The sequence below is a fragment of the Phoenix dactylifera genome, unplaced genomic scaffold (genome assembly GCF_009389715.1).
Source record: "Phoenix dactylifera cultivar Barhee BC4 unplaced genomic scaffold, palm_55x_up_171113_PBpolish2nd_filt_p 000276F, whole genome shotgun sequence".
NCBI classification, from domain to species: Eukaryota; Viridiplantae; Streptophyta; class Magnoliopsida; order Arecales; family Arecaceae; genus Phoenix; species Phoenix dactylifera.
Genome location: NW_024067761.1, coordinates 437,495 through 464,078, shown reverse-complemented (window position 1 = coordinate 464,078; position 26,584 = coordinate 437,495). Strand labels below are relative to the sequence as shown.

General features: G+C 39.8%; 1 protein-coding gene across 1 annotated transcript; it reads left to right on the top strand.

The window, feature by feature from the left end:
* Positions 1-25,338, top strand: LOC120105400. Its single transcript, XM_039117813.1, has 3 exons — positions 1-407; positions 24,919-25,003; positions 25,120-25,338. The coding sequence occupies exons 1-3, from the start codon at positions 1-3 to the stop codon at positions 25,336-25,338; spliced, it is 711 nt and encodes a 236-aa protein (XP_038973741.1).
* The last annotated feature ends 1,246 nt before the right edge of the window (positions 25,339-26,584 follow it).

The following is a 26,584-nucleotide window of genomic DNA, read 5'->3' as shown; positions in this document are numbered from 1 at the left end:
ATGACGAAGGAGCCGGATATGACTAACCGGGTGTTGGAGCAGTTTTTCAGAGCTAGATGGACTGAGCAGACAAGGAGTGTGATTTCTACCGATCTACCGCTGCCTTCGGTGGGGGTTTCAGCAGAGGAGACCTCAGCATTGATTAGGCTGGTGTCGGAGAGGGAGACCCAGGAGGCAATACGGTCCCTTGCGGGGGATAAGGCACCTGGTCCGGATGGATTCCCTCCAGTATTTTTTCGTAGGTACTTCACGCTAGCCAGGCAGGATGTGATTGAGGCTATCCAGCAGTTCTTCAGCACAGCGGCGATGTCTCCTGATTGGCAGAGAACTTTTGTTACTTTGATTTTCAAGCGACAGGGCTTGACTGAGCCGGGCCACTACTGCCCAATCAGTTTGTGCACCACACTGTATAAGGCAACGACAAAGATCTTAGCAGTGCGATTGAGAGACATATTACCTAGGCTTATCAGCCCAGAGCAAGGAGCCTTTGTTGCTGGGCGGAGTGTTGCCCAAGAAGACAACCCAAGGGGGGGGGGGTGAATTGGGTTTAGATTAATTCTCGACCAATTAAAACTATGATTATTAATTAACTAAATCTAATGCAAGCAAATTAGTTAAGTTACTAGATGAAGTGAATGAAGAGAGAGAGAGAGAGAGATAACAACAGCTAATACAAACACAAACCAGTTTATAGTGGTTCGGAGCTAATCCTTGTTCCTACGTCCACTTTCCAAGCTTCACTTGGGAGTTCACTATAATCTCTTGGATTACAGCCGGTTGTTTTACAAGTTCACAACCCAACTTGTTGTTTTCGCGAGATCACAACGAACTCGATCGGTTTTCACAGGCTCACCGACTAGAACCACCCGATTGTTTTTCCGGGATCACAATTGGACCCTTACACCGTTGGTTTTAACTTCGGCTCACCAACAAACCTTACACCCCTTGATTCAATACTCTGATTGAATCAAGTAAGAAAACAATTTGGAAAAAGATACAAGGAAAGCTTCTTAACAAGCAAATATGAATCAATATGAATAGAGTAAAGTTAGAAGCCCTCAAACAGATTTTGGAAGAGGAAGAAAAGGAGCTTCTCGAACTCTGAGTCTCCTATTGAGTGCACTGAAGATTTGATGTCAGAGAAAGAGCCTTGAATGCGAAGAGAAGACTTCTAGGAATGTATTGAATGCGTTTCTTCCTTCTTTTTCTTGTCTTTTCTCTCTATAGACTCTTTGTAGTTGGAAAACACTTAATGCACAGATGGAGTAACTCTCTTGATGTCTACTACTGTTCACTCTAGCTATTTAAGCAGCCCTCCTTGAAAAATAGCCGTTAGACACTGATTTATGGCCGTTCTGCACAGTCTGCATCTTCTGACAATGTATTCGTTGGGGTCGGAGTCGACTCACTCAATCTGGAGTCGACTCGGCTGTTACTGTTCAGAATTTGAATTAAAGTGTTGTCTTGTCCTAGAGTCGACTCGGACCAAATCTGGAGTCGACTCGCCAATATCCGGAGATGACTCGGCACTTTTGGAGACGGCTCGTTCTCAGAATTTTAGAGATTTATTTTTCTGCATTTCTCTCTCAAGTCGACTCGGATCATCTTGGAGTCGACTCGGCTCTCAGAGCCCGAAAACTGATCCTCTGTCTTTCGAGTTGAACTGCCTCAGAGTCGACTAGGTACTTTGTTGGGGTCGACTCGGCCGACTTGGGGTCGACTCTCGTATTCTCGGAGTCGACTCGTTCACAGAGTCACTTTGTTTGGTTTTCTGCATTTCAGTCTGCTTTCCTTCTGGAGTCGACTCGGTAACAGGGTCTAGAAAATACTTCTCTGTCTTTCTGTCTGTTACTCCTTAGAGTCGACTCAAAACTGTCGGGAGTCGACTCGGCAAGCATCGGAGTCGACTCGAAATCGTCGGAGTCAACTCGGTGACAGGGTCTGAAATTCATCTTCCTGTCCTTCTGTCTGTTCTCAGTCAGAGTCGACTCGTAGTGTACCGGAGTCGACTCGAGCTTGTGCCAGAACCTCTGAAACACTTGGAGTCGACTCATAATCTTCCGGAGTTGACTCGAGCTTTAGACTTTGGCTTAATTGAGTTCAACACTTAGCCAAATGACTTTGAACAAAAAGCTCGATGCTCTTAAAGATAAATTCACATATATTTGCCTGAAACACTAGATTGAATTCATTAGTACAACATGAAATATACTCAAATGCTTTGAGCTCATCAAAATCAAATAGGGGTATAGTCAATCACTCCACAATCTCCCTCTTTTTGATGATGACAAAATATTGAGTATTTGTAAAGTCAATTGCTCAACCAAGAGGTGATTTATAGTAAAGTTTTGAAATGAATTCAAATGTCTAGTCATTTAATTTATCCAAAATTGAAAGTATGAATCAGTAAATCCTGAAATTAAAGCTCCTCCTTTCATTTGGAATTATATAAGCCTTCATATCATGCAATCAATTGTTTGACTTATATATGTTTAATGAATTTGCTTTCTTAAGATTTCAGATTCTCCTCCTCAACATATGCATTCAATTATGTTTAGGTTCTCTGAATTTTCTTTTAATGTCTTGAAGCTTTTGAGCTTAAATTCTTACTTTCAGAGAGAAAATCTGTCAATTTGTTCTTGAGTATGATTCAACTAATCTCCGAATATCCCTTGAATAGATTCTGAAAATTACTCCTTCAGGAACCCCAACAGAGAGATAATGAGCCTCGAGGTATCGAATCCACTAGGAACAAATTACTTTTTGCTTTAAGGATTTTCTTTTTAGTGATTTCTTTTACATTTCAATTTCATCATATTTTCTCCCCCTTTTTGTCATCATAGCAAAAAGGCACATAACACAGAAAAGTATAAGAACTCAAATTGCACAGTTTTGAAAGGAAATTTCTTCTCATTGTATTAAAGCCAAATTTGAGTACAAGTGTGATTACATAACAGAAAAAGTCCTCAAGAGACTCTACATCATAAAAAAATACACTAGGATTTCTTTGTAGTGGAGGATGTGGCTCCCGTACTTAGTCTGATATGTTTGATGACCAAGCTTATCCCCTCAGAGACGTTCCCTAGCTGTTCGATGATCTCCGAGGTGGCCCTAGACTGTATCGAAGTGAGCTGGGTCACACTTTCTTGGAGGATGTCAAGTTTGGAGATCAAGGCATTTGCGAGCCTTTCTGCACCCTGACTCTGGCTACCTAGCTCGTTTCTGATGCTATCTCGCATCTTCCTCGTGTCATCCTTTACGTCGCTAAGATTCCAGTATTGAGCTTGGACTAGGCTCCTTATATTGTAGATTTCCTCCTTCAGGTTTGCTACCATCTTGGATACGACTGCTAAGGAGGGAACAACATCAGAGGAGGAAGCACTCAGTGGACCTCAGAGCTCTCTCAATAAATCATCTCTCAACTCCCTCACAATCTTCTGTCTCATCTCCCGGAGCTGCTCAGTGCTGATCCGGACTTCTAAAGGTTGCTGAGGTTGTGGAGCTGTAGATGGTCCAATAGAAGTAGATGGAAATGAAGGACCACAAGTGGAAGAAAAAGTGGGAGGAGCTGTGTAGTGGTCCTGGTCATGATCAGGACTAGGTGAGTGAGGAGTGGTAGGGTCGGATGGTGTGGATGAAGATGTTTCCTAACCCAAACATTTTTGACTTTATGGAACCCCATTCTGTGGAGAGTCCCCTCACCCATATGATCAGTATTTCGAAATGAACGAGAGGGTTCTCCCTCAGGGATAGGGACCTCTAACTTCCTAAAGAAGAGTGTGAATAGCATGCCATAAAGGAGACTCAACCTAGGTTTATCTAGGGGTTCAAAGATATATTTGTAGATGAGTTTGGGGAAGTTGATGGAAGTGTCTTAGAGAATGTGGAACATCAATGCTAGGTCTCTCTCGGAGATGAAGTCAAACCTACCAGTTTTGAGAAAGAGAGTCCTAGAAATGATACTTAGGAGGAGCCGCATTTCAGCTTAAAGCTGATTTGCAAATACCTCCTCTATTGGGGATTGAGGTGGGCTCCCTATGATGGCCGTAAGGGCCTCAGTCCTATCATGGGGATGAGTGGGAAAAATCTCCTCTCGGAAGAGATGGAGGATTCGAGTAATGAAGTCCTCCGAGATAAAAACAGGAACACCCGCTACGGTTCCCTGTATACCACCACTACCTCGGGCTACAGTCCCATAAAATTTCCTAACTAACCATGGGTAGGTAGGGACGTCTATAGAACAGAAGAACTCTAATCTTTGAGCCCTAAGATGATGCCCTGGGGTGAACCCTTCCCGGGAGAGGAAGTCAAAATTGACTTTCCTCCCGGTAGAGACTGCCCTTCCGGCGCACGGACGCGAGGGAACCGACCTAGGTGGGGAAGGAATCGGCCTAGGCAGGGAAGGAACCGGAGGTGGTGGCCTCACGGGTTCGTTCCGGGCCTTGGACCGTCACTCGGTGCTGCTCGCGGAGAGAGGTCTCTTCCGGCTCGGGACAACGGCTTTCCTAGGCATTTTGACCTAAAAACCGAGGGATGGACAAGAGAAATGGGAGAAAACTCGAGGAAAAGGACCTAAAATGGGTCGGAGACGACTCTAGGATTTTGGAACAGTGGCGACCGAAAATAGAAGTGAAGAATAAACGTTTCGATTAGGGTTAAAAATCGGATTCCCGACCTCGAGTCGACTCTGGTATGTTGCGAGTCGACTCGACCTCGAGTCGACTCCTAAATATGCGCGAGTCGACTCGCTCATGAGCTGACTCTAAAATCTATTCGAGTCGACTCGAACTCTGGCACATAACTAAAGAACTTAGTTAATTCTGTGTCAAAGAAGAGATAGATATGAGAATCTTTATAACTTAAGGAATGATTTGATGACCATAGACGTGAAATCCTATATCCAATATAAGCTAATCATCAAAATCAATAAATTATAGGGGAGTATCACAAGAATGGATCAATCACTCCTAACCCTCTTCTAAGAATACAAAATCGATCTTCACTCAAGGGTTTTGTGAAGATGTCAGCAAGTTGATTATCAGTGCAAACAAATTCAAATATTACATCACCATTTAACATATGATCTCTTATGAAGTGATGTCTTATCTCAATATGTTTAGTTCTTGAGTGTTGAATTGGATTTTTAGTTAGGTTTATGGCACTTGTATTATCATAATTTATGAAAATCTTATTTTGTTTAATGCCATAATCTTCAAGTTGTTGCTTGATCCATAAAATTTGAGCGCAACAACTCTCGGCAGCAACATATTCCGCTTCAGCCGTAGATAGTGCCACCGAGTTTTGTTTCTTGCTAAACCATAAAATTAGGTTTTCTCCTAAAAATTGACAAGACCCGCTGGTGCTTTTTCTATCAAGTTTACAACCAGCGAAGTCTGAATCAGTGTACCCTATTAAATTTATGCTTGATTCTTTAGAGTACCATAGACCTATATTTTTTGTTCCTATAAAATATTTAAAAATTCTCTTAACTGCAATTAGGTGTAATTCCTTAGGATTAGATTGATATCTAGCACACATGCATACACTAAACATAATATCAGATCTACTTACTATAAGATATAGTAAAGATCCTATCATACCTCTATACAGCTTTTGATCTACTGATTTACCTGATTCATCTTTGTCTAGTTTGCATGATGAGCTCATGGAGGTGCCAATTGACTTATTTCCATCCATGTCAAACTTCTTTAGCATTTTCTTGATGTATTTGGCTTGATTGATGAAAATTCCTTTCTTGGATTGTTTGATTTGAAGTCCGAGGAAGTAGTTCAATTCTTCCATCATGCTCATCTCAAATTTACTCTGCATTAACTCAACAAACTCTTCGCAAAGGCGATTGTTAGTAGCACCGAAAATAATATCATCTACATAAATATGCACTACCAACATATTTTTATTTTTCTTTTTCAAAAATAGAGTTGTATCAACATTTCCTCTAGAAAATTCATGGTCTAATAGAAATTTGCTAAGTCTTTCATACAATGCTCTAGGGACTTGTTTTAGACCATAAAGTGCTTTGTTTAGTTTATAAATATGATTGAGATATTGATATTCTCAAAACCAAGAGGTTGTTCTACATAAACCTCCTCATTAATATACCCATTCAAGAAGGCACTTTTTACATACATTTGAAATAATTTGAAATCTTTATTGCATGCAAATGCTAGTAACAATCTAATTGCCTCAAGTCTAGCTACGGAGCAAAAGTTTCATCAAAATCTATTTCTTCTTCTTGATTATAATCCTTTGCTACTAGTCTAGCCTTGTTCCTAATCACAATTCCATTTTCATCAAGTTTATTTTTGTATATCTATTTAGTTCCTATTATTGAGTATTCAGTTGGTCTTTCAACTAAGTTCCATACTTTATTTCTTGTAAATTGGTTAAGTTCCTCTTGGATAGCATTTATCCAATTTACATCACTTTCAGCTTCTTCTATATTTTTAGGTTCTAAATGTGAAACAAATACAAGATGATTATTTAAGTTTCTAAGAGAGGCTCTAGTTCTAACAGGTTGAGATGGATCATCTAAGATTAATTCTTTAGAGTGACCATGAGCATTGATGAGAGCACAAAAGTGCGACATACATGTCACTAAAATTAGTGTTATTGCCAACGGATAATGATAAATTTACTGGATTAATATTATATTTGGGTTTGACACAGATTATCATAAATTAGAGATAAAATGCACATTGAGTACAAAGTTGACTTCAGAAGAATCCCTTCCCAGATCCGACCCGGTTGAAGATCGGGTCGGGTCCGAGTCGGGTTCGGGTCCAAATCGGGTCCAATTTTTCTGTGCTTTTGGAAAAGAATTTTGGGCAAATCTATTTTGGCCATATCATAACTTGAAAGACTTGCAATTGACCTCCAGTCAGAAAAAAATGACTCGTCCGTCTACAAGCCAAATTTCATATCACACTATTTTTTTTTCTATATGACTAATTGGGTGGAACTTGGTGTCTCCCAGCTCCTTCCAACGCAGCCATCTTCCTTCCCGATTCATCTTTCGTGATCCAAACAGCCGCTGCCTCACGGATCCGCATCGCCACCTTCCGCTTCAGCTCCCAGCATCACGTCCGAGCCGGATTCGAAATCCCAGCCCCCTCTTCCGCAATCACCAACGATCCCATTTCTTTCGCCCATGATGTAGCACCGGATCCGCGTCGCCACCTTCTGCTTCAGCTCCCAGCAGCACCCGAAGAAGGAAGCCCGCGTCCCCGCCTTCCGCATCAAGCATTCCGGCGATCCCGCATCCGTGGCCCAAAGAAGCAAGACCACGCCTCCCTTCCGCGATCCGCCCAGCCGATCCCGCTGATCCCGCCTCCACCACATCTCCAAGGGCCTATAAAAAGAGGGGAGGAGGAGCTTAGAGAGGGTGTGCTCGGTTGGGGTGGAGGCCAAGAAATTGAGGAACCAAGGAAAGGGCTCTCGGTCGGCTGGTCCAAGGAGGAAGAAGAACCAAGAACAGAGTGCTCTGTTCTTGGAAAGAAAGAAAAAAAAAAGAAAGATTAGTTTATGTCGAAGTCCCACCGTGGGAGAGGAAGGGATTTTCTCGATTTTATTTTATTTTTCTATTTGAAGAAGAAAGGAGCATTAGGCTTCATCTTCAAGTTTTTTTACTTTTTGTAATCATTCTTTTATGAGATCAATCAATTTTCTTCCATGCAATCTTTGTTCTAGGTTCAGTTTAATTTCTGTTTTTTTTATGCAATCTTTTAATTTTTCTTTCATGCAAAATATGAAACTTTCTTTCATGCAATTTATGTTCCAGGTTTCAATCTTCTTAGCACTGTTTTCATCCATTTTAATTTATGCCAAAACTCTTCTTTGATTAATTGAATAAATGCTTTTCGAATCTGAGTACCTTTCTTTTAGTTAGTTTCAATTAGAAAATCATATCAACATCCCCGACATAATGTTTTTCTTTTGTTTTTAAAAAAATCGCTTTTGAATCCGAGTGAATGTTTTTATTTTTAAGCAACTCCAACCGCCTCCCTGTGGATCGACCTCTTACAACCACTATTCTTCGAGTAGAAAAGGTAAGAGTAGAATTAAATTAAACTTTGTTTGTCGGTTCTAACAACGATCTGTTTAGCGTATTTTTAAGTAAACAGGAATTGGACAACAAAATTTTGGCGCCATTGCCGGAGAGGCAAATCGAGATGCAAGAACGATCACGAAGATCAAATCGAATTTTGGATGCCCGGAGTAAACGCACTCCGGTAGTAAGCTTTTATTTTTATTTTTATTAATTTTTCTTATTTTGATAATTTCTAGTTAATAATTTCGTAGTTATTAAATTTTGAAATTTGAAATTCAAAATTTAAAATTCAAAAAAAAATTTAAAATTAAAAAAATTCAAAAATTCAAAAATTCAAAAAAATTTTAATTTCAAAATTTGAATTATGAGATTCAAAATTTGAAATTTAAAAAGAAAAAAAAATTAAATCAATTTTTTTTATTTTTGCTAGTAATCGATAGGGTGCAATCCCCCGAGGTTATCATACCTCTATTGGGACTCCTCACGGAGTAATCTTCAGAGCTTATTCAACGAGCATTCGGAGATTGACTGACGCATAAGGATTGTGTTTAGTTTACATTCAAGTTATTGCTATATAAAAATTAAATATAAAAAAATATTTTTTTTAAAATAAAAATAATAACAATAATAATAAAAAATTGTTTGCTCATTTAATCAGTACAACCTAATGACATTGCATAAACTTTAAAAATTATTGATTATTTGCTGCATTTAGTATTAAGCATTTGCATAAAATAATTTAAGGACAAAACCCATTAAAAAGATAAGGTCAGGAAGTCATTACCTATCCTTAGCCCAAAAATCACCACCTTGCATACATATCCTAAGCCAAATTAAATTAAAATCAAATTAGACATTGGCCTTAGGATTTTCGAGCTCAATTAGGCTCTTGGAAAGAAGCGGCTGAAAGCCACTCCAGTGAGAATTTAGTAATTGGTGATGTCTAGGAAAGTTTTACAACAGTGAGAACTGTTACGGGTATTGTGGTATCGGTGTATCCCTTCTGGCACCACCACACACCCCGAGACTTTTCTGGTCACTGGTTATTGGATCGCTTAACTGGTAAGCTCAAGCTTAATCTGAAAGGGAGATTAGGAGCTGTCTAATCTAGAAGAGAATTTCAGAAACTTTTTAACCTAATAAATCTCTGTGCAACTAGATTAAAAGCTACTAAACCTTCTTTAACCTCAAGATTAAAGAGCCAATCTATTGTGTGGTGTTGATTGTTGTCATCTTGGTCTAGCCCTTCTTCTTATCTTTTAGGATTTCGTTTAAAAATTGAGTCTAATTAAGTTGTTGAAAATGTATGCATGGTAGAAGGTCATTAAGGGATAAGTTAACCCCATTTGATCCTGAGATTGACAGAACTTTTCATCACAACCCGCGAACTGTAAACCAACCGTTGATCTCTACAATGGGTGAACATATTAGAACCCTGAATGAATTATTCGCACCCGCATCCGCTAGTCCCCCTACTTGCATAGTATTACCAATTAATAATGCAACCCAATTCGAGATTCGGGCTGCAACAATAAACATGTTACCCAAGTTTCATGGGTTCGAGAGTGAACAAACCTACATTCATCTAAACAAATTTTTGACAATCTGTCAAACATTTAGAAATCAAAACTTAGATGAAGAGGGTATTAAATTAAGGTTGTTTCCCATGCCTTTAGAGGATCGTGCTGCTGCATGGCTGTATTCTCTTACTTCTAATTCCATCACATCATAGGAACAACTATCTAGAAAGTTCATGGCTAAATTCTATCCCATGGTAAAGGCTGAAAAAATTAAGGATGCCATCAAAACTTTTAGAGGAAAATCTGAGGAAGAATTTTCCCAACTTTGGGAAAGATTCCATGATCTTTTGGTCAAGTGCCCACACCATAGGCTTGATAAGGTTGATCTGGTCTACTTCTTTTATAAAGGACTAACTCCGGCACATAGAAACATGACTGAGTGCATGCACAAGGGTAGGTTCATGAACCAAACCCCAGATCAAGCCTATGAATTTCTTATTGACTTAGCCGAGAACGTCCAAAATTGGAGTAGCTATGGTAAGGAAGTAAATAGAGATGAGTTTGGGTCTAGAAAACTAGGCAATTATGAAATGAAAGCAGACCCAGAACTAAAAAATGTCATGTCCAATCTGGTGGCTGGAATGAACAACTTAAGCAAAAAGTTTGATGCTTTCACTATTTCCACTAGCTCAAGTTCATATAAAGAGTTAAATTCCATCATGAAAGTGGATCACGAGTCACAAAGTTTATGTATCTTGTGTAACAGTTCTGAGCATCTAGTGGAGTGTGGTCCTAGTTTACCCAACATTAAAGCTGAGCAGGCAAATGCTCTAAACTCATATAGTGCCTTCAAGAAGCCCACCCCCAATTCATTCAGCTTAGTCTACCACCCTGATAATAGGTTCCACCCAAATTTCTCATACAAGCAAAATGAACCTATTCAGCATCAAGCTGGTCTACCAGGTTTTCAGAAGAATTTTTTCAGGATAGGTCCATCACAAATAAACCAATCATTGGCTCCACCTATTCCTACTTATAGTGCCCCTATCCCTTAGCAAACTACATCATTGGAAGCCATGATGGCTAACATGATGAAGCAGCAACAAGACTTCATCCAACAGGAACAACAGACCAACATGGCTCAAACCCAGACTAACCAATTTCATGCGCAAGCGATTGCAAAATTTGAGGTTAGTCTGAGCCAAATAGCCAACTCTCTAGGGGATAGGAAGAAAGGTGAATTGCCCAGTCAGCCAGTACCTAACCCTAGTAGGCAACAGAATCAAGGGCCGAGAGGCCAGTTTCAGATTGATTCTAATGGAAATCCTACCCATAAAGTCCAGGCAATTACCACTTTACGGTCTGGCAAGCAAGTGGACAACAAGGTCCAACTTCCTGTACAAGAAAAAGAAGAAAAGCATGAACCAAACCCCACTCAGAAAAAGGCACAAGAATAGGGAACATAAGGAATAGAGGAGAAATCAATAGAGACATACACACCCAAGGATCCCTTTCCTAGTAGACTACAAGACTCAAAGAAAAAATCTCAGTACGATGAAATCATGGAAGTCTTTAAAAATGTCCAAATAAATTTACCTTTTCTAGATGCCATCAGACAGATCCCCTCCTATACAAAATTCTTAAAAGACCTAACCACGGTGAAAAGAAAAACCAGTATTCCTAAGCATGCTATGATGGCGGCACAAGCCTCATCTCTTATTCAACAACAGATTGTCCCAAAATACAAGGACCCTGGTTGCCCCACTGTTGAAATTAAAATAGGAGAAACCATCATTCGGAGAGCCCTATTAGACTTAGGAGCAAGTGTAAACCTATTACCCTATTCTGTCTACACCGAACTAGGTTTGGGGAAATTAAAGCCCACAAACATTACTTTGTCATTAGCAGATAGGACTGTGAAGTATCCCAAAGGAATTGTGGAGGATGTGATTGTAAAAGTTAATGAATTCTACTATCCTGTGGATTTTGTAGTCCTTGAAACTGAACCAGTAAAAAATCTAGAAAGTCATATCTCGGTGATCCTAGGTAGACCATTTTTGGCCACTTCAAATGCTGTGATTAGTTGCCGAAATGGAATAATGACTCTAGCCTTTGGGAACATGACTGTCCAGCTCAATGTTTTTCATAGTAGTAGTCAGTCAACTGAGATGGACGATTTGGAAGAAATTCACATGATTGAGAACATAATTAGCAGTTTTTTTGAAGAGTCGAGTTATTCTGACCCATTAGAAAGATGTTTGGCTAATTTTGGTCAAGATTGTGAGTCAAGTCAAGAGGTTAATGCATTGTTAGATTTCATTCCTGTGATGGATACTAGCAAATGGGCCACCAAGTTTGAATCATTGCCTATTTCGGAATCTCAGCTAGTGCCATCCAATGTCAAACCTCCACAATTAGAACTTAAAGATCTTCCCGAAAACTTGATATGCATTTCTTGGAGAAAACAAGACCTTACCTATTATAATTGCATCGAATCTGACTAAAGAACATGAAGAGAAGCTGTTAAGTATCCTTCGGAAGAATCAGAAAGCTATCGGTTGGTCTATAGCTGATATTAAGGGGATTAGTCCTTCTGTGGTCCAACATAAAATCCATCTAGAAGGAGATGCAAAAATCTCTAGAGAACCACAAAGGCGACTTAATCCAATCATAAAGGATGTAGTTCGAGTCGAGGTCATCAAGCTTTTAGATGCAGGGATTATATATCCTATTTCTGATAGTCAGTGGGTAAGCCCAGTTCAAGTCGTACCTAAAAAGTCTGGCATCACTGTAGTGAAAAATGATCACAATGAGTTAGTCCCTACTCGAGTCCAAACGGGATGGCGAGTATGCATCGACTATAGGAAGCTTAATGCCATGACTAGGAAAAACCATTTTCCTCTACCCTTCATCGATCAAATGCTAGAACGGCTAGCTGGCCACTCCCATTACTGTTTTCTCGATGGTTATTCTAGATATAACCAAGTTCCTATCGCACGTGAGGATCAAGAGAAAAACACATTCACCTGTCCTTATGGCACTTTTGCCTATCGTCGCATGCCTTTTGGGCTATGCAATGCACCAGCTACATTCCAACGGTGTATGATGAGCATTTTCTCCGACATGGTGGAGAAATTTTTAGAAGTTTTTATGGATGACTTTTCTGTATTCGGATCCAATTTTGATGAATGTCTGCACCACTTGACACTTGTTGTAGAACACTGTAAAGAGGAAAACTTAGTTCTTAATTGGGAGAAGTGTCATTTCATGGTAGAATCAGGTATTGTTTTAGGACACATTATGTCACAAAGGGGAATTGAGGTGGATAAGGCCAAAGTAGAATTAATTGCTAAATTGCCACCTCCCAAAATTATTAGGGAAGTCAAATCCTTTTTAGGACATGCGGGTTTTTACCGCCGCTTTATCACGGATTTCAGTAAATTGTCGAAACCCTTATGCGATTTGTTGGAGAAAGATGCTACTTTTAATTTTTCGCCAATTTGTATAACTGCTTTCGAAAGACTAAAGTCTGAACTAACCTCAACACCCATCATAAAGTCCCCTAATTAGAATCTGCCATTTGAAATCATGTGTGATGCATCTGATTATGCAATAGGTGCCGTCTTAGGACGGCGAGTAGAGAAGCTTCCCCATGTTATTCATTATGCGAGCAAAACTCTGAATGACGCCCAACTCAACTATTCCACCACTGAAAAAGAATTGTTGGCAGTTGTTTTTGCTCTAGATAAATTTCGTTCCTATCTGATAGGATCCAAGGTCCTCATTTATTCTGATCATGCCGCCCTTAAGTACCTTCTCACAAAGAAGGATGCCAAGGCAAGACTCATTCGTTGGATCCTATTGCTTCAAGAATTTGATCTTGAAATACGAGATAAAAAGGGATCTGAAAATGTTGTAGCTGACCACTTGTCCAGATTAATTGTTGAATCATCTGGAGAATCCATGCCTGTGTCCGAGACCTTCCCTGATGAACAATTAATGATGATTTTCCATACCAATGTTCCATGGTATGCTGATGTAGTCAACTATCTAGTTACTGAACGAATGCCCAGTTCATGGACCAAACAAGAGAAATTCCGCTTCCTAGCTCGTGTAAAGTGGTATTTTTGGGATGAACCATACCTATTTAAATATTGCCCTGATCAGATCATCCGACGGTGTATTCCTGAATACGAACAAAGGAAAGTCCTTTCCTTTTGTCATGATCACGCTTGTGGTGGTCATTTCAGTGGTAAAAGGACGACTGCAAAGGTTTTGCAGTGCGGATTCTATTGGCCCACACTATTTCATGACTCACACGAGTATTGCAAATCATGTGACCGATGTCAAAGACTAGGAAAAATTTCAAGAAAAAATGAGATGCCCCTGAACCCGGTCTTAATTGTAGAAATCTTTAATGTTTGGGGTATTGATTTTATGGGTCCTTTTCCTATATTATTTGGGCACTAGTACATACTTCTAGCTGTTGACTATGTGTCCAAGTGGATTGAGGCTGTCGCATGTAAGACCAATGATCACAAGGTAGTGATCAAGTTTCTTAAGGAGTCTGTCTTCGCTCGCTTTGGCACCCCTCGTGCTATCATTAGTGATGGGGAGAAACATTTTTACAATAGAATTTTTAAAGCCCTTGCTAGGAAGTACAACATCACCCACAAGATCGGTACACCATATCATCCACAAATGAGTGGACAAGTTGAGATTTCCAACAGAGAAATCAAGACCATCCTTGAGAAAACTGTCAATTCATCTCGAAAGGATTGGTCCCTTAGGTTAGCAGATGCATTGTGGGCATATCGTACGGCCTACAAAACACCAATTGGAATGTCCCCATATAGGATTGTCTATGGCAAGGCTTGCCATTTACCTGTCGAGTTAGAACACAAGGCCTATTGGGCAATCAAACGCTTAAATTTCGATCTCGACAAGGCGGAAGAACATAGAAAGCTTCAGCTCGACGAGCTTGAAGAAATTAGGAACGATGCTTACGGGTGTGTTAAGAAGTACAAGAATTGCATGAAAGTCATGCATGATAAAATAATTACTCGTAAAGAGTTTCACCAAGAACAAAAAGTTCTTTTATATGATTCTCGATTATGTCTATTCCCTGGAAAACTTAAATCTCGCTGGACTGGCCCATACACGGTAGAGAAAGTACATCCATATGGTGCGGTAGTAATATGCAATACTAAGGATGGTAGGTCGTTTCAAGTCAATGGACATCGTCTAAAACCATACCTTGAGTATCTGAGTCCAGAAGTCGAGGAGACACTTCTGATCGATCCTGTCTATTATGAGTGAATCTACATTTTGTCTGGCTGAAGACATAAAACTTAGCGCTCTTGGGAGGCAACCCAACATAGAGATATTATTAAAAAAAAAATAATAAAATAAAATAAAATAATATAATATAATATAATTATATATATATATATATATATATATATATATAAAGTTACTAACATGCAGGTTTGGGGGTATTTTCCCCAATCTTCAAGTTATTAGCCATATCAAGGTCCAAAATCAGGTAATGTCTCCTCGATCCTATTACTGTTTTAATTTTCTCAACATTGAGGACAATGCTGAATTTAGGTATGAGGGTGAGAATATTTTTGATTTTTGTGCCTAAAAAGATTTCAAAAAAAAAGGATTTCAAATTTTTAACTCAAACTCTAATCTTTTTGGCTGTACAAACTAGGAATTGCTTTGACAATAGCTTTAAGTTAAGGAATATGATAGCAGTTCTAGCTTAAGTTTTCGTCCCACCTATCTTCTGCTAACATGATACAAGATGATTTAGCACCTACACGTAAGCACATGAATAGTGGGGTATGTATACTTGCAACTAATATGAATACTTTTAATCTTCAGGATAATTTAAAGTTATATGTGTGATGAACACCCTAAAAAAAAGGAAAAAAAAAAAAAAAGATAAAATAAAATAAAATAATGAGTTTATTTTAAGTCTTCTCACTGAGTAACCGGGCCTCTTGCCTGGCAAGCAGCGAGTGTTCGCGTAAAAAGGTGAGGATGATTGAGATTAAACTCTGAGTGACTAATTTGGTCTTGAAGCCTAGTTAACTTGAGTTATTAAGCCTGTTAGGGTGTCTCTATACCTAGTGCCTTGAGCCACCTGGATCGGGAGTCATTGGCCTAACACTCGCTACATGGGTCAGCTAGAAAGCTTAATAAGGCTAGATATTGCACAAGTCATTCTTCTTAGCATTCAGTCTGATAAAAAAATAAAAATAAATAAATAAATAAATAAATAAATAAATATGGGGTGTTCATTACCATTTAACTCTAGGAAGTTTTGAAAATTAGAGTGATCATGTGGAAGTAAGTGAAAGCCACTCATTTATATGATACTATCTTGCACCTCACTACATTCTTGACTTGTTAGCAGATAGATGGGGAGTAATGAAACTTGAGTTAGAGTCTGCTTAAATATGATAACAATAAGTCTTTATTGTCCTTGCAATTCTAAGTTCATACAATAATACTTGTTCAATTTTTGAGTTGAACATTAGAAATCCCTGACTAATGAAGTTTGTGGGTAACTTCACTGCAAACCCTCACGAGACAACACTCGTCTACTAGGGTAACCTAGGGGTTTAAAGGCTTGTTGCACGTGCTAAGTATAATCGTGATTCCCTACGAAAATGGATACATATCTTAGTTTTGTGTATATATATATATAAAAGAAGAGTCATAAGTTAGACTATATCTTTTTGTGCCCTCATTTTATCGTTTGCTTGTTAATTGCTAGAGACTAGCAATAAGTTAGTTTGGAGGTGTGATGAGAGCACAAAAGTGCGACCTACATGTCACTAAAATTAGTGTTATTGCTAACGGATAATGATAAATTCACTAGATTAATATTATATTTGGGTTTGACACAGATTATCATAAATTAGAGATAAAATGCACATTGAGTACAAATTTGACTTCAGAAGAATCCCTTCCCAGATCCGACCCGGTTGAAGATCGGGTCGGGTCCGAGTCGGGTTCGGATCCAAATTGGGTCCAATTTTTCTGTGCTTTTGGAAAAGAATTTTGGGCAAATCTATTTTGGCCATATCATAACTATGAGGTGCTGGGTGACCCATGACTTGAAAGACTTGCAATTGACCTCCAGTCAGAACAGATGACCCGTCCGTCTACAAGCCAAATTTCATATCACACTATTTTTTTTTCTATATGACTAATTGGATGGAACTTGGTGTCTCCCAGCTCCTTCCAACGCAGCCATCTTCCTTCCCGATTCATCTTCCGTGATCCAAGTAGCCGCTGCCTCACGGATCCGCGTCGCCACCTTCCGCTTCAGCTCCCAGCATCATGTCCGAGCTGGATTCGAAATCCCAGCCCCCTCTTCTGCAATCACCGGTGATCCCATTTCTTCCGCCCGTGATGCAGCACCGGATCCGCGTCGCCACCTTCCGCTTCAGATCCCAGCAGCACCCGAAGAAGGAATCCCGCGTCCCCGCCTTCCGCATCAAGCATTCCGGCGATCCCGCATCCGTGGCCCAAAGAAGCAAGACCGCGCCTCCCTTCCGCGATCCGCCCAGTCGATCCCGCTGATCCCGCCTCCACCACATCTCCAAGGGCCTATAAAAAGAGGGGAGGAGGAGCTTAGAGAGGGTGTGCTCGGTTGGGGTGGAGGCCAAGAAATAGAGGAACCAAGGAAAGGGCTCTCGGTTGGCTGGTCCAAGGAGGAAGAAGAACCAAGAACAGAGTGCTCTGTTCTTGGAAAGAAAGAAAAAAGAAAGAAAGATTAGTTTATGTCGAAGTCCCACCGTGGGAGAGGAAGGGATTTTCTCGGTTTTATTTTACTTTTCTATTTGAAGAAGAAAGGAGCATTAGGCTTCATCTTCAAGTTTTTTTACTTTTTGTAATCATTTTTTATGAGATCAATCAATTTTCTTCCATGCAATCTTTGTTCTAGGTTCAGTTTAATTTCTGTTTTTTTTATGCAATCTTTTAATTTTTCTTTCATGCAAAATATGAAACTTTCTTTCATGCAATTTATGTTCCAGGTTTCAATCTTCTTAGCACTGTTTTCATCCATTTTAATTTATGCCAAAACTCTTCTTTGATTAATTAAATAAATGCTTTTCGAATCTGAGTACCTTTCTTTTAGTTAATTTCAATTAGAAAATCATATCAACATCCCCGACATAATATTTTTCTTTTGTTATTCAAAAATCGCTTTTGAATCCGAATGAACGTTTTTATTTTTAAGCAACTCTAACCGCCTCCCTGTGGATCGACCTCTTACAACCACTATTCTTCGAGTAAGAAAAGGTAAGAGTAAAATTAAATTAAATTTTGTTTGTCGGTTCTAACAACGATCTGTTTAGCGTATTTTTAAGTAAACAGAAATTGGACAACAAGCATACCTCCAAGCCTTTGTAAGCCCATGATTAACAATTACCTCTTGGTTTGTTGATGTATCTCCAATTTGTTTCGGTTCATTTTCTTGTAATGTCATGTCATTCATCTTTTCCTCAAGTATCCCTGCATCATCATCAAGAGCTACTCTCTTGCTAGAAGAGACATCATTAGTATCATCAAAAACAACATGTATAGATTCTTCAATAACAAGGGTTCTTTTGTTGAAGACTCTATAATCTTTACTTGATGTAGAATATCCTAAAAAGATACCTTCACCAGATTTGGAATAAAATTTGCCTAAGTTATCTTTGCCATTATTATGAATGAAACACCTACACCCAAAAATATGAAAGTAGTTTACTTTGGGCTTTCTATCTCTCCAAAGTTCGTAAGGTGTTTTCTTTATGATTGGTCTTAATAGAACCCTATTTAATATATGATATGATGTGTTAATGGCTTCTCCCCAAAAATACTTTGGGAGGTTACTTTCACACAATATGGTCCTAGTCATTTCCTCTAGGATTCTATTCTTTCTTTCTACCACTCCATTTTGTTGTGGTGTCCTAGGTGCAGAGAAATTATGAGTTATTCCCTTTTTACTACAAAATTCATCAAATAGATGATTTTCAAATTCTGTTCCATGATCACTCCTAATAGCTATAACTGAAGCATTTCTTGAGTTAGTTACTTCCTTATGAAATTTCTTAAATACTGAAAATGCTTCATCTTTATGAGCTAAAAACATGACCCATGTGTATCTAGAAAAATCATCTACAATGACAAGGCCATACTTGTTTCCACCAAGGCTTGTGGTTCTAGTTGGTCCAAAAAGATCCATGTGGAGTAGTTCAAGGGGTCTAGTAGTAAAGACACAATTTATGGATTTAAAGAAACTTCTAGATTGTTTGCCATATTGACATGCTTCACAAATTTTATTTTTCTCAAATTTTAACTTTGGCAAACCAATCACAGAATCTCTTTTAACTAATTTTGATATTGTATCCATACTTGCATGACCTAATTTACGGTGCCATAACCAACTTACATCATTGACTTTAGAATCGCTAGCTACTAGGCAACGGCTATTATTGGCGAGATCTTCAAGATCTACTACATAAACATTGTCACGTCTTATTCCTTTGAATACTAAGCTATAGTCAATTGAGTTGGTTATGATGTATAGAGATGGCTAAAACAAAACATCAAAATCTCTATCACATAATTGACTAATGCTAAGTAAGTTATGCTTAAGACCATCTACAAATCATACATTATCAATGAAGGTTGAAGAGATGATTTGTACTTTACCTATGCCAACGATGTGACCTTGGTTATCGTCTCCAAAAGTCACAGTACCTCCCTTTTTAGGCTCTAGGGTGAAGAATTGCTCCTTGTCACCTGTCATGTGTCTTGAGCAGCCACTATCCAAGTACCAATAGTTTTTGTCGACCTTGGCTGCAAGACACTTTTACACAAGGAAATTATACAATTTTAGGTACCCAATTTTTCTTAGGTCCTTCAAGGTTAGCTATGTTGGTTCCTTTTGGAACCCAAACCTTTTTAATTTTTCTTTTAGGTTCTACTTTTCTATGGTCATACACATTAGCTTTATGTCCTACTTTTCCACAGCAAAAACAGGTTATATTTTTAGTTTTACTTTCTCCAGCTTTTACAAAAAAGTTTTTAAGAAACTTTTGCTTATTCTTAGGTTTTAAACCAGCTCTATTAAACACAGCTCGTTGACTATTAAGAATCATCTCTAATTTTTCAGAACTATATGTAAACTTTTCTACAATAGGTTTGTATTTTTCAAGTTCTTTTGTTAACTTCAGTTTTTCTGCTTTTAGTAAGTTTAAGTCTTTTGTAAGATTATCTTTTATAGTTTGGTTACTATTTTTGAGTTCTGAAACTTTCTTAGTTAGTCTTTCGTTATCTTTAATTAAGGTATTAGTTTTCTAAGTTAGCAATTGGTTGCTTGTTTTAAGTTCTAAGTTTTCTTTGATGATAGAGTCCTTGTCCTTAATTAATTTATCGTACTTATGAGTGTAAGATTGATTAGTTAGTTTCAATTCTTTATTTTTAAGGTTTATTGTTTTATATTCATCCATTAGTTCATTAAAAGCATCATATAATTCATCAAAGGTAAAATCTAAATGTGTTTAAGATATTACCTCATTATCATTTGCCATGAAGCAAAAATTTGTTTTTTCCTCTTGTTCCTCATCCGATGATGATGATGATTGATCGGAGTCTGTCAAGGTGGAGACAAGAGCTTTCTTCTTCTTGTATTTGCTGCCCTTCTTCAGCAAGGAACAGTCGATTCTGAAATGTCCCGGCTTCTTGCATTCATAGCAACCGATTCCCTCACTTTCCCTTTCCTTACCATTGTCCTTGTTGTAGGAACTTGAGGAACCTCTCCTCTGATGAAAGGACTTCTTTCGGTTGATAAATTTTCTGAACTTTCGCACGAGAAGAGCCTCATCTTCATCTCCCTCATTGTCTTATTCTTCACTACTGCTACTGCAAGAGGGATCCTTGTTAGAAGAAGTAGACTTAAGGGCAATTACCTTTTTCTTGTAGGAGGACTCTTCTTCACCGTGTTGCTTCATTGTGAGCTCATGTGTCATCAAGGATCCAAGGAGCTCCTCGAGTGCCAGCTTGTTTAAGTCTTTGGCTTCTTGGAACGCTGTTACCTTGGCTTCCCATGATCTTGGTAAAGATCTAAGAACTTTCTTGACAAGATCACTGTTAGTATAACTTTTGCTAAGGCTTTTTAGGTCATTGACAATATCAGTAAATCTAGTAAACATGCAAGTGATAGTTTCATTAGATTCTATTTAAAATAGTTCATACTTATGAACTAGCATGTTTATTTTGGATTCCTTGACTTGATTCGTGCCCTCGTGGGTCACTTCAAGTCTGTCCCATATCTCTTTTGCAGAATTGCAAGTAGAGATTCTATTGAATTCATTATGGTCTAATCATTGCTTTGGCATTTAGTTGTGCCTTCCTTCTATCATTGTCATCCCAATCTTTTTCAGGCTTGGGTATAGAAATATTATCTACATAAATAGAAGGAATGTATGGTCCATTAACTTGATGCTCCAAACATCATAGTCTTGGGCTTGGATAAATATCCTCATCCTAGCCTTCCAATAGGTGTAGTTGGTTCCATTGAAGAATGGAGGCCTATTGGTGGATTTCCCCTCACTAAGAGAAGATCCAAAAGGGGTTGTCATTTTGATCTTTTACTCTTTTAATATAAGAGCTCTGGCTCTGATACCACTTGTTGCCCAAGAAGACAACCCAAGAGGGGGGGGTGAATTGGGTTTGGATTAATTCTCGACCAATTAAAACTATGATTAGTAATTAACTAAATCTAATGCAAGCAAATTAGTTAAGTTACTAGATAAAGTGAATGAAGAGAGAGAGAGAGATGACAACAGCCAATACAAACACAAACCAGTTTATAGTGGTTCGAAGCTAACCCTTGCTCCTACGTCCACTTCCCAAGCTTCACTTGGGAGTTCACTATAATCCCTTGGATTACAGCCGGTTGTTTTACAAGTTCACAACCCAACTTGTTGTTTTCACGAGATCACAACGAACTCGATCGGTTTTTACAGGCTCACTGACTAGAACCATCCGATTGTTTTTTTGGGATCACAATCGAACCCTTACACCGTTGGTTTTAACTTCGGCTCACCAACAAACCTTACACCCCTTGATTCAATTCTCTGATTGAATCAAGTAAGAAAACAGTTTGGAAAAAGATACAAGGAAAGCTTCTTAATAAACAAATATGAATCAATATGAATAGAGTAAAGTTAGAAGCCCTCAAACAGATTTTGGAAGAGAAAGAAAAGGGGCTTCTCGAACTCTGAGTCTCCTCTTGAGTGCACTGAAGATTTGATATCAGAGGAAGAGCCTTGAATGCGAAGAGAAGAGTTCTAGGAATGTATTGAATGCGTTTCTTCCTTCTTTTTCTTGTCTTTTCTCTCTATAGACTCTTTGTAGTTAGAAAACACTTAATGCACAGATAGAGTAACTCTCTTGATGTCTACTACTGTTCACTCTAGCTATTTAAGCAGTCCCCCTTGAAAAATAGCCGTTAGACACTGATTTGTGGCCGTTCTGCACAGTCTGCACCTCCTGACAATGTATCCATTAGGGTCGGAATCGACTCGATCGATCTGGAGTCGACTCAGCTGTTGCTGGAGTCGAATGCTTTATTGGAGACGACTCGCCCACTGTTCAGGATTTGAATTAAAGTGCTGTCTCGTCCTGGAGTCGACTCGAACCAAACCTGGAGTCGACTCGCCAATATCCGGAGATGACTCGGCACTTTTGGAGACGGCTCGTTCTCAGAATTTCAGAGATCTATTTTTCTGCATTTCTCTTTCGAGTCGACTCGGATCATCTTGGAGTCGACTCGGCTCTCAAAGCCCGAAAACTGATCCTCTGTCTTTCGAGTTGAACTGCCTCGGAGTCGACTCGGTACTTTGTTGGGGTCGACTCGGTCGACTTGGGATCGACTTTCGTATTCTCGGAGTCGACTCGTTCACAGAGTCACTTTGTTTAGTTTTCTGTCTTTCAGTCTGCTTTCCTTTGAGAGTCGACTCTTGCATGTTTAGGAGCCGACTCGAATCCTTCTGAAGTCGACTCGGTAAAGGGTCTAGAAAACACTTTTCTGTCTTTCTGTCTGTTACTCCTTGGAGTCGACTCGAAACTGTCGGAAGTTGACTCGGCAAGCATCGGAGTCGATTCAAAATCGTCGGAGTCGACTCGGTGACAGGGTCTGAAATTTATCTTTCTGTCATTCTGTCTATTCTCAGTCGGAGTCGACTCGTAGTGTACCGGAGTCGACTCGAGCTTGTGCTAGAACCTCTGAAACACTTGGAGTCGACTCGTAATCTTCCGAAGTAAACTCGAGCTTCAGACTTTGGCTTAATTGAGTTCAACACTTAGCCAAATGACTTTGAACAAAAAGGTCGATGCTCTTAAAGATAAATTCATATATATTTGCCTGGAACACTAGATTGAATTCATTAGTACAACATGAAATATACTCAAATGCTTTGAGCTCATCAAAATCAAATAGGGATATAGTCAATCACTCCACACGGAGTATCTCTGATAACGTTCTCATTGCCTAGGAGTTTATATTTGATCTTGGTGGGGCCCCTAGAAGGAGAAGTTTAATGGGGATCAAGCTTGACATGAAGAGGGCATATGATAGGTTGAGTTGGGACTTTGTTCAATATTCCATTCAATGCTTTGGCTTCCATGAGACATGGATTAGATGGGTTATGGGATGTGTGAGTGGTCCATTTCCATACCGGTAAATGGGACTCCCTCCCTTTTCTTTGAGTTTTCAGTTGGCCTTCGCCAGGGATGCCCTTTATCTCCTCTACTCTTTATTATATGTGCTGACTCTCTTTCTAGGGCTTTGCGGGGTGCTTTGGAGTCCCAACGGCTGGAGGCTTATAGGCCGGTGCGGGGGGCCAGGCCAATATCCCATCTACTATTTGCAGATGACAGCTTGCTCCTGGCCCAGGCGACCATGCAGGCTGCTCAAGTGATTAGATCGATTCTTTGTGCCTATTGTGCTGACTCCGAACAACGAGTCAATTTAGCAAAATCAACGATACACTTCAGCCCGAAGATTACACCACAAGTGAAGGTAGCTATTATGGAGATCCTGGGGGTGAGCCAGTAGGAGAGTAGTCTGAGATACCTAGGAGTTCCGACCACCGGACGAAGGTTACACAGTGGGGATTGTCTCTCACTAAAGATCAGTTTCAGACACAGGTTGGAGGGATGGCAGATGCATACCCTATCTATGATGGGCAGGGTCACTCTGGCACGGTCAGTTTTGAGTTCCATTTCGATATACCTTTTGTCCAATTCCATACTCCCAATAGCATTGTTGAGATCACTCAAGAGGCTCATCAGGGATTTCATATAGGGTAGGCGGGGTGATAGAGGTGGTATTCATTTGATGGCGTGGGAGGTGGTGTGCCAGTCGATCAGGCAGGGCAGTTTGGGGGTGACCTCATTGATTGCGAGGCGGGAGGCAGTGGCGATGCGACATGCAACCAGAGTTCTGCTGGAGCCTGATAGTATGTGGTCCTCCTTGATGAGGGCCTAGTATGGGGGCCTACTCACTGGTACCCGTACAGGGCGTCGTCACTCACCTATATGGAGAGAGATTTGTGCTAGAGCCCCTGTGGTGCTGCCGGCGATCAGATAGGCGGTGGGTGATGGTCGATCCATTGATGTACTTGAGGATAGTTGGGTGACGAAGTTCCCTATCAGTCGTTTGCCGACAATGGTGGACACGGACAGACTACAGGGGTTCAGGGTCTATGATCTGATTGTTCTCGGAGAGGGATAGTGGCATGAGGGATTGATACGGGAGGTGTTTGGAGAGCAGTTAGTGGCGAGGGTTATGGCTTTACTTGTTCCATCACGGAAGGAGCTAGACAGATTGATTTGAAAGCCGACAGACAGATCGAGAGTTTGTGCCAGGGATCTTCACTCTTGGATGAGCAGGGTGCCAGACAGACAGATCGATGCAGGTTGGATATGGAGGCTGAGGTTGCATCCTCATGTGACGCTCTTCCTTTGGAAGGTAGCTTGGGGTTGCCATCCGACCAGGTGCGTGCTGGTTAGGCTGGGGGTGAGGATGACCCACTATTGCGAGGTATGCCCGGATCTCGAGGAGTCCATACATCACGTCTTACTTCTATGCCCTAGGACGGTACATATTTGGAGCTGTTTATCTATGCTTTTACCCCCGAGGTGGGTATCAGTGGAGGATTTGTTACAGTTCTTGAGGAACTCTTCCAGGAGACCTAGCATAGCCGAGTTGGGGGTAGTAGTTGCCTATCTGGCTTATCGTATATGGCTGGATAGGAATGGACATCTGTTCGAGGGGAGAGGGTTGCCTCCGAGGATTGTGATGAACAGAGCCATGTCCCAGGCGGCAAAGGTCTTTTTGGTAACTCTATCGACTTCATCGGAGTTGGCTAGGGACATTTGGGGTACTTTTTCTGCTGTTTCAGTGCCTAGGTATGCTTCTCTTTCTGGGTTAACCCACCCCGTGGTTTCCTTAAGATGAATTTTGATAGCGGTATGGCGATGGATAGAGCTTCTGGAGGAGTGGGCTTTGTTATTAGGGACCAGTATAGCAGATTGATTGCAGCTGGAGGTTGGAGCATTCCAAGATTGACTGTTGTTGGGGCGGAGCTACGAGTTGCTTGGGAGGGCATCCGATATGCGAGATGCGTGCTGGTTTTGATAGATTGTGCATTGAGGGAGACTCTGCCACGGTGATTGACTGGATACAGGGAGTGGATAGATATGGTGACGACCACCTATTGATTCGGGATACCCGCAGACTGATTCAAGAGATGTTAGCCGTTCAGATTGGTCATGCGTATCGTGAGGTGAATAGAGCTGCGGACTGGATCGCCTCATATGTGGCTCGTCACTCTAGGGACGTCATCTGGATGAGTCTAGCTGGCGTTTCCCATTTGTTGCACTGTTTACTTTTCTTTGACTTAGCAGGATGTACTCAATTTTGATTTATCGTGGAAATGAAATGCCGTCTTGACCAACCCAAAAAAAAAAAAGTCTGGTGGTCTATCCTCGTATGAAATCAAAGATCAATTTTTATACTTTTATGATTGGAAAGCTGGCATGATAAGGAACTACTTTTTCCTGGTTAAGACCATCCAATTTTTTTACCCAATCCAATGACTTTTCAACCCTCTATTCGGTCAACGCGTTCCATTTATTTTTTTATCGTCTTAAAATAACGGTAGATACTGTCCATATTCTTGCTTATTTTACTGCATGTGGTCAGGAGACTTGGAAACACGGGAAAGCTTTCAGACAGCAGACAAATCAGTCCTTCCGCCCCTTAAAACCTTTTTTTTTTTTTTTTTTTTGCTTATTTCTCCTCACCCACGTAGCAACCCCACTGGATCGCTTCTCTGCTGGAGAATGTTCGATGCGGATAGAACATTTTTTACTCATACTCTCCTCATTTGTGCAGAGCCCCATCAGCATGGCAGCCCTATTCCTGTGTGAGTACGTCAAACCAATACCATCTAAGTAACGGCATACTAAGGCCCTGTTTGGGGAGCTGTTGGCAGTAGAGCTGTTGGAAGTAGAGCTGTTGGAAGTAGAGCGGTCTGAAGTAGAGCTGTTATAAAAAGCTGTTTGTTGTTTGGTAACTACATTCGTAAAGTGCTGTGGTACTTTGTTTTGTGTTTGGTAAACAAACTGAGAAAGTACTTTTGTATGACAAAATTACCATAAAGGATATTGCATAGTATTATACAACAGAACATAATAAAACATAACATAAATTAATACATAAATATACGATATAGTATAATATTATTGTAATATAAAATAATATTACGTTAATATAGCATAATAGTAATATAATTATTAGAGTAAATTAATATTTGGTAATATAACATAATATTAAATTATTTAAAATAACATATTAATGTATTATAATGTAATGTAATATAATACAATATTTATAGTATAATACAATAATAAAGGT

Bases quoted from the DNA above. Each gene is read 5' to 3' on its own strand.
- LOC120105400 (XM_039117813.1), top strand. From the start codon at position 1: ATGACGAAGGAGCCGGATATGACTAACCGGGTGTTGGAGCAGTTTTTC. The intron at 408-24,918 runs GTATAAGGCAAC...ATGGCTGGATAG, and splicing joins ATCAGTTTGTGCACCACACT to GAATGGACATCTGTTCGAGG. The intron at 25,004-25,119 runs GTAACTCTATCG...GGTTTCCTTAAG, and splicing joins AGGCGGCAAAGGTCTTTTTG to ATGAATTTTGATAGCGGTAT.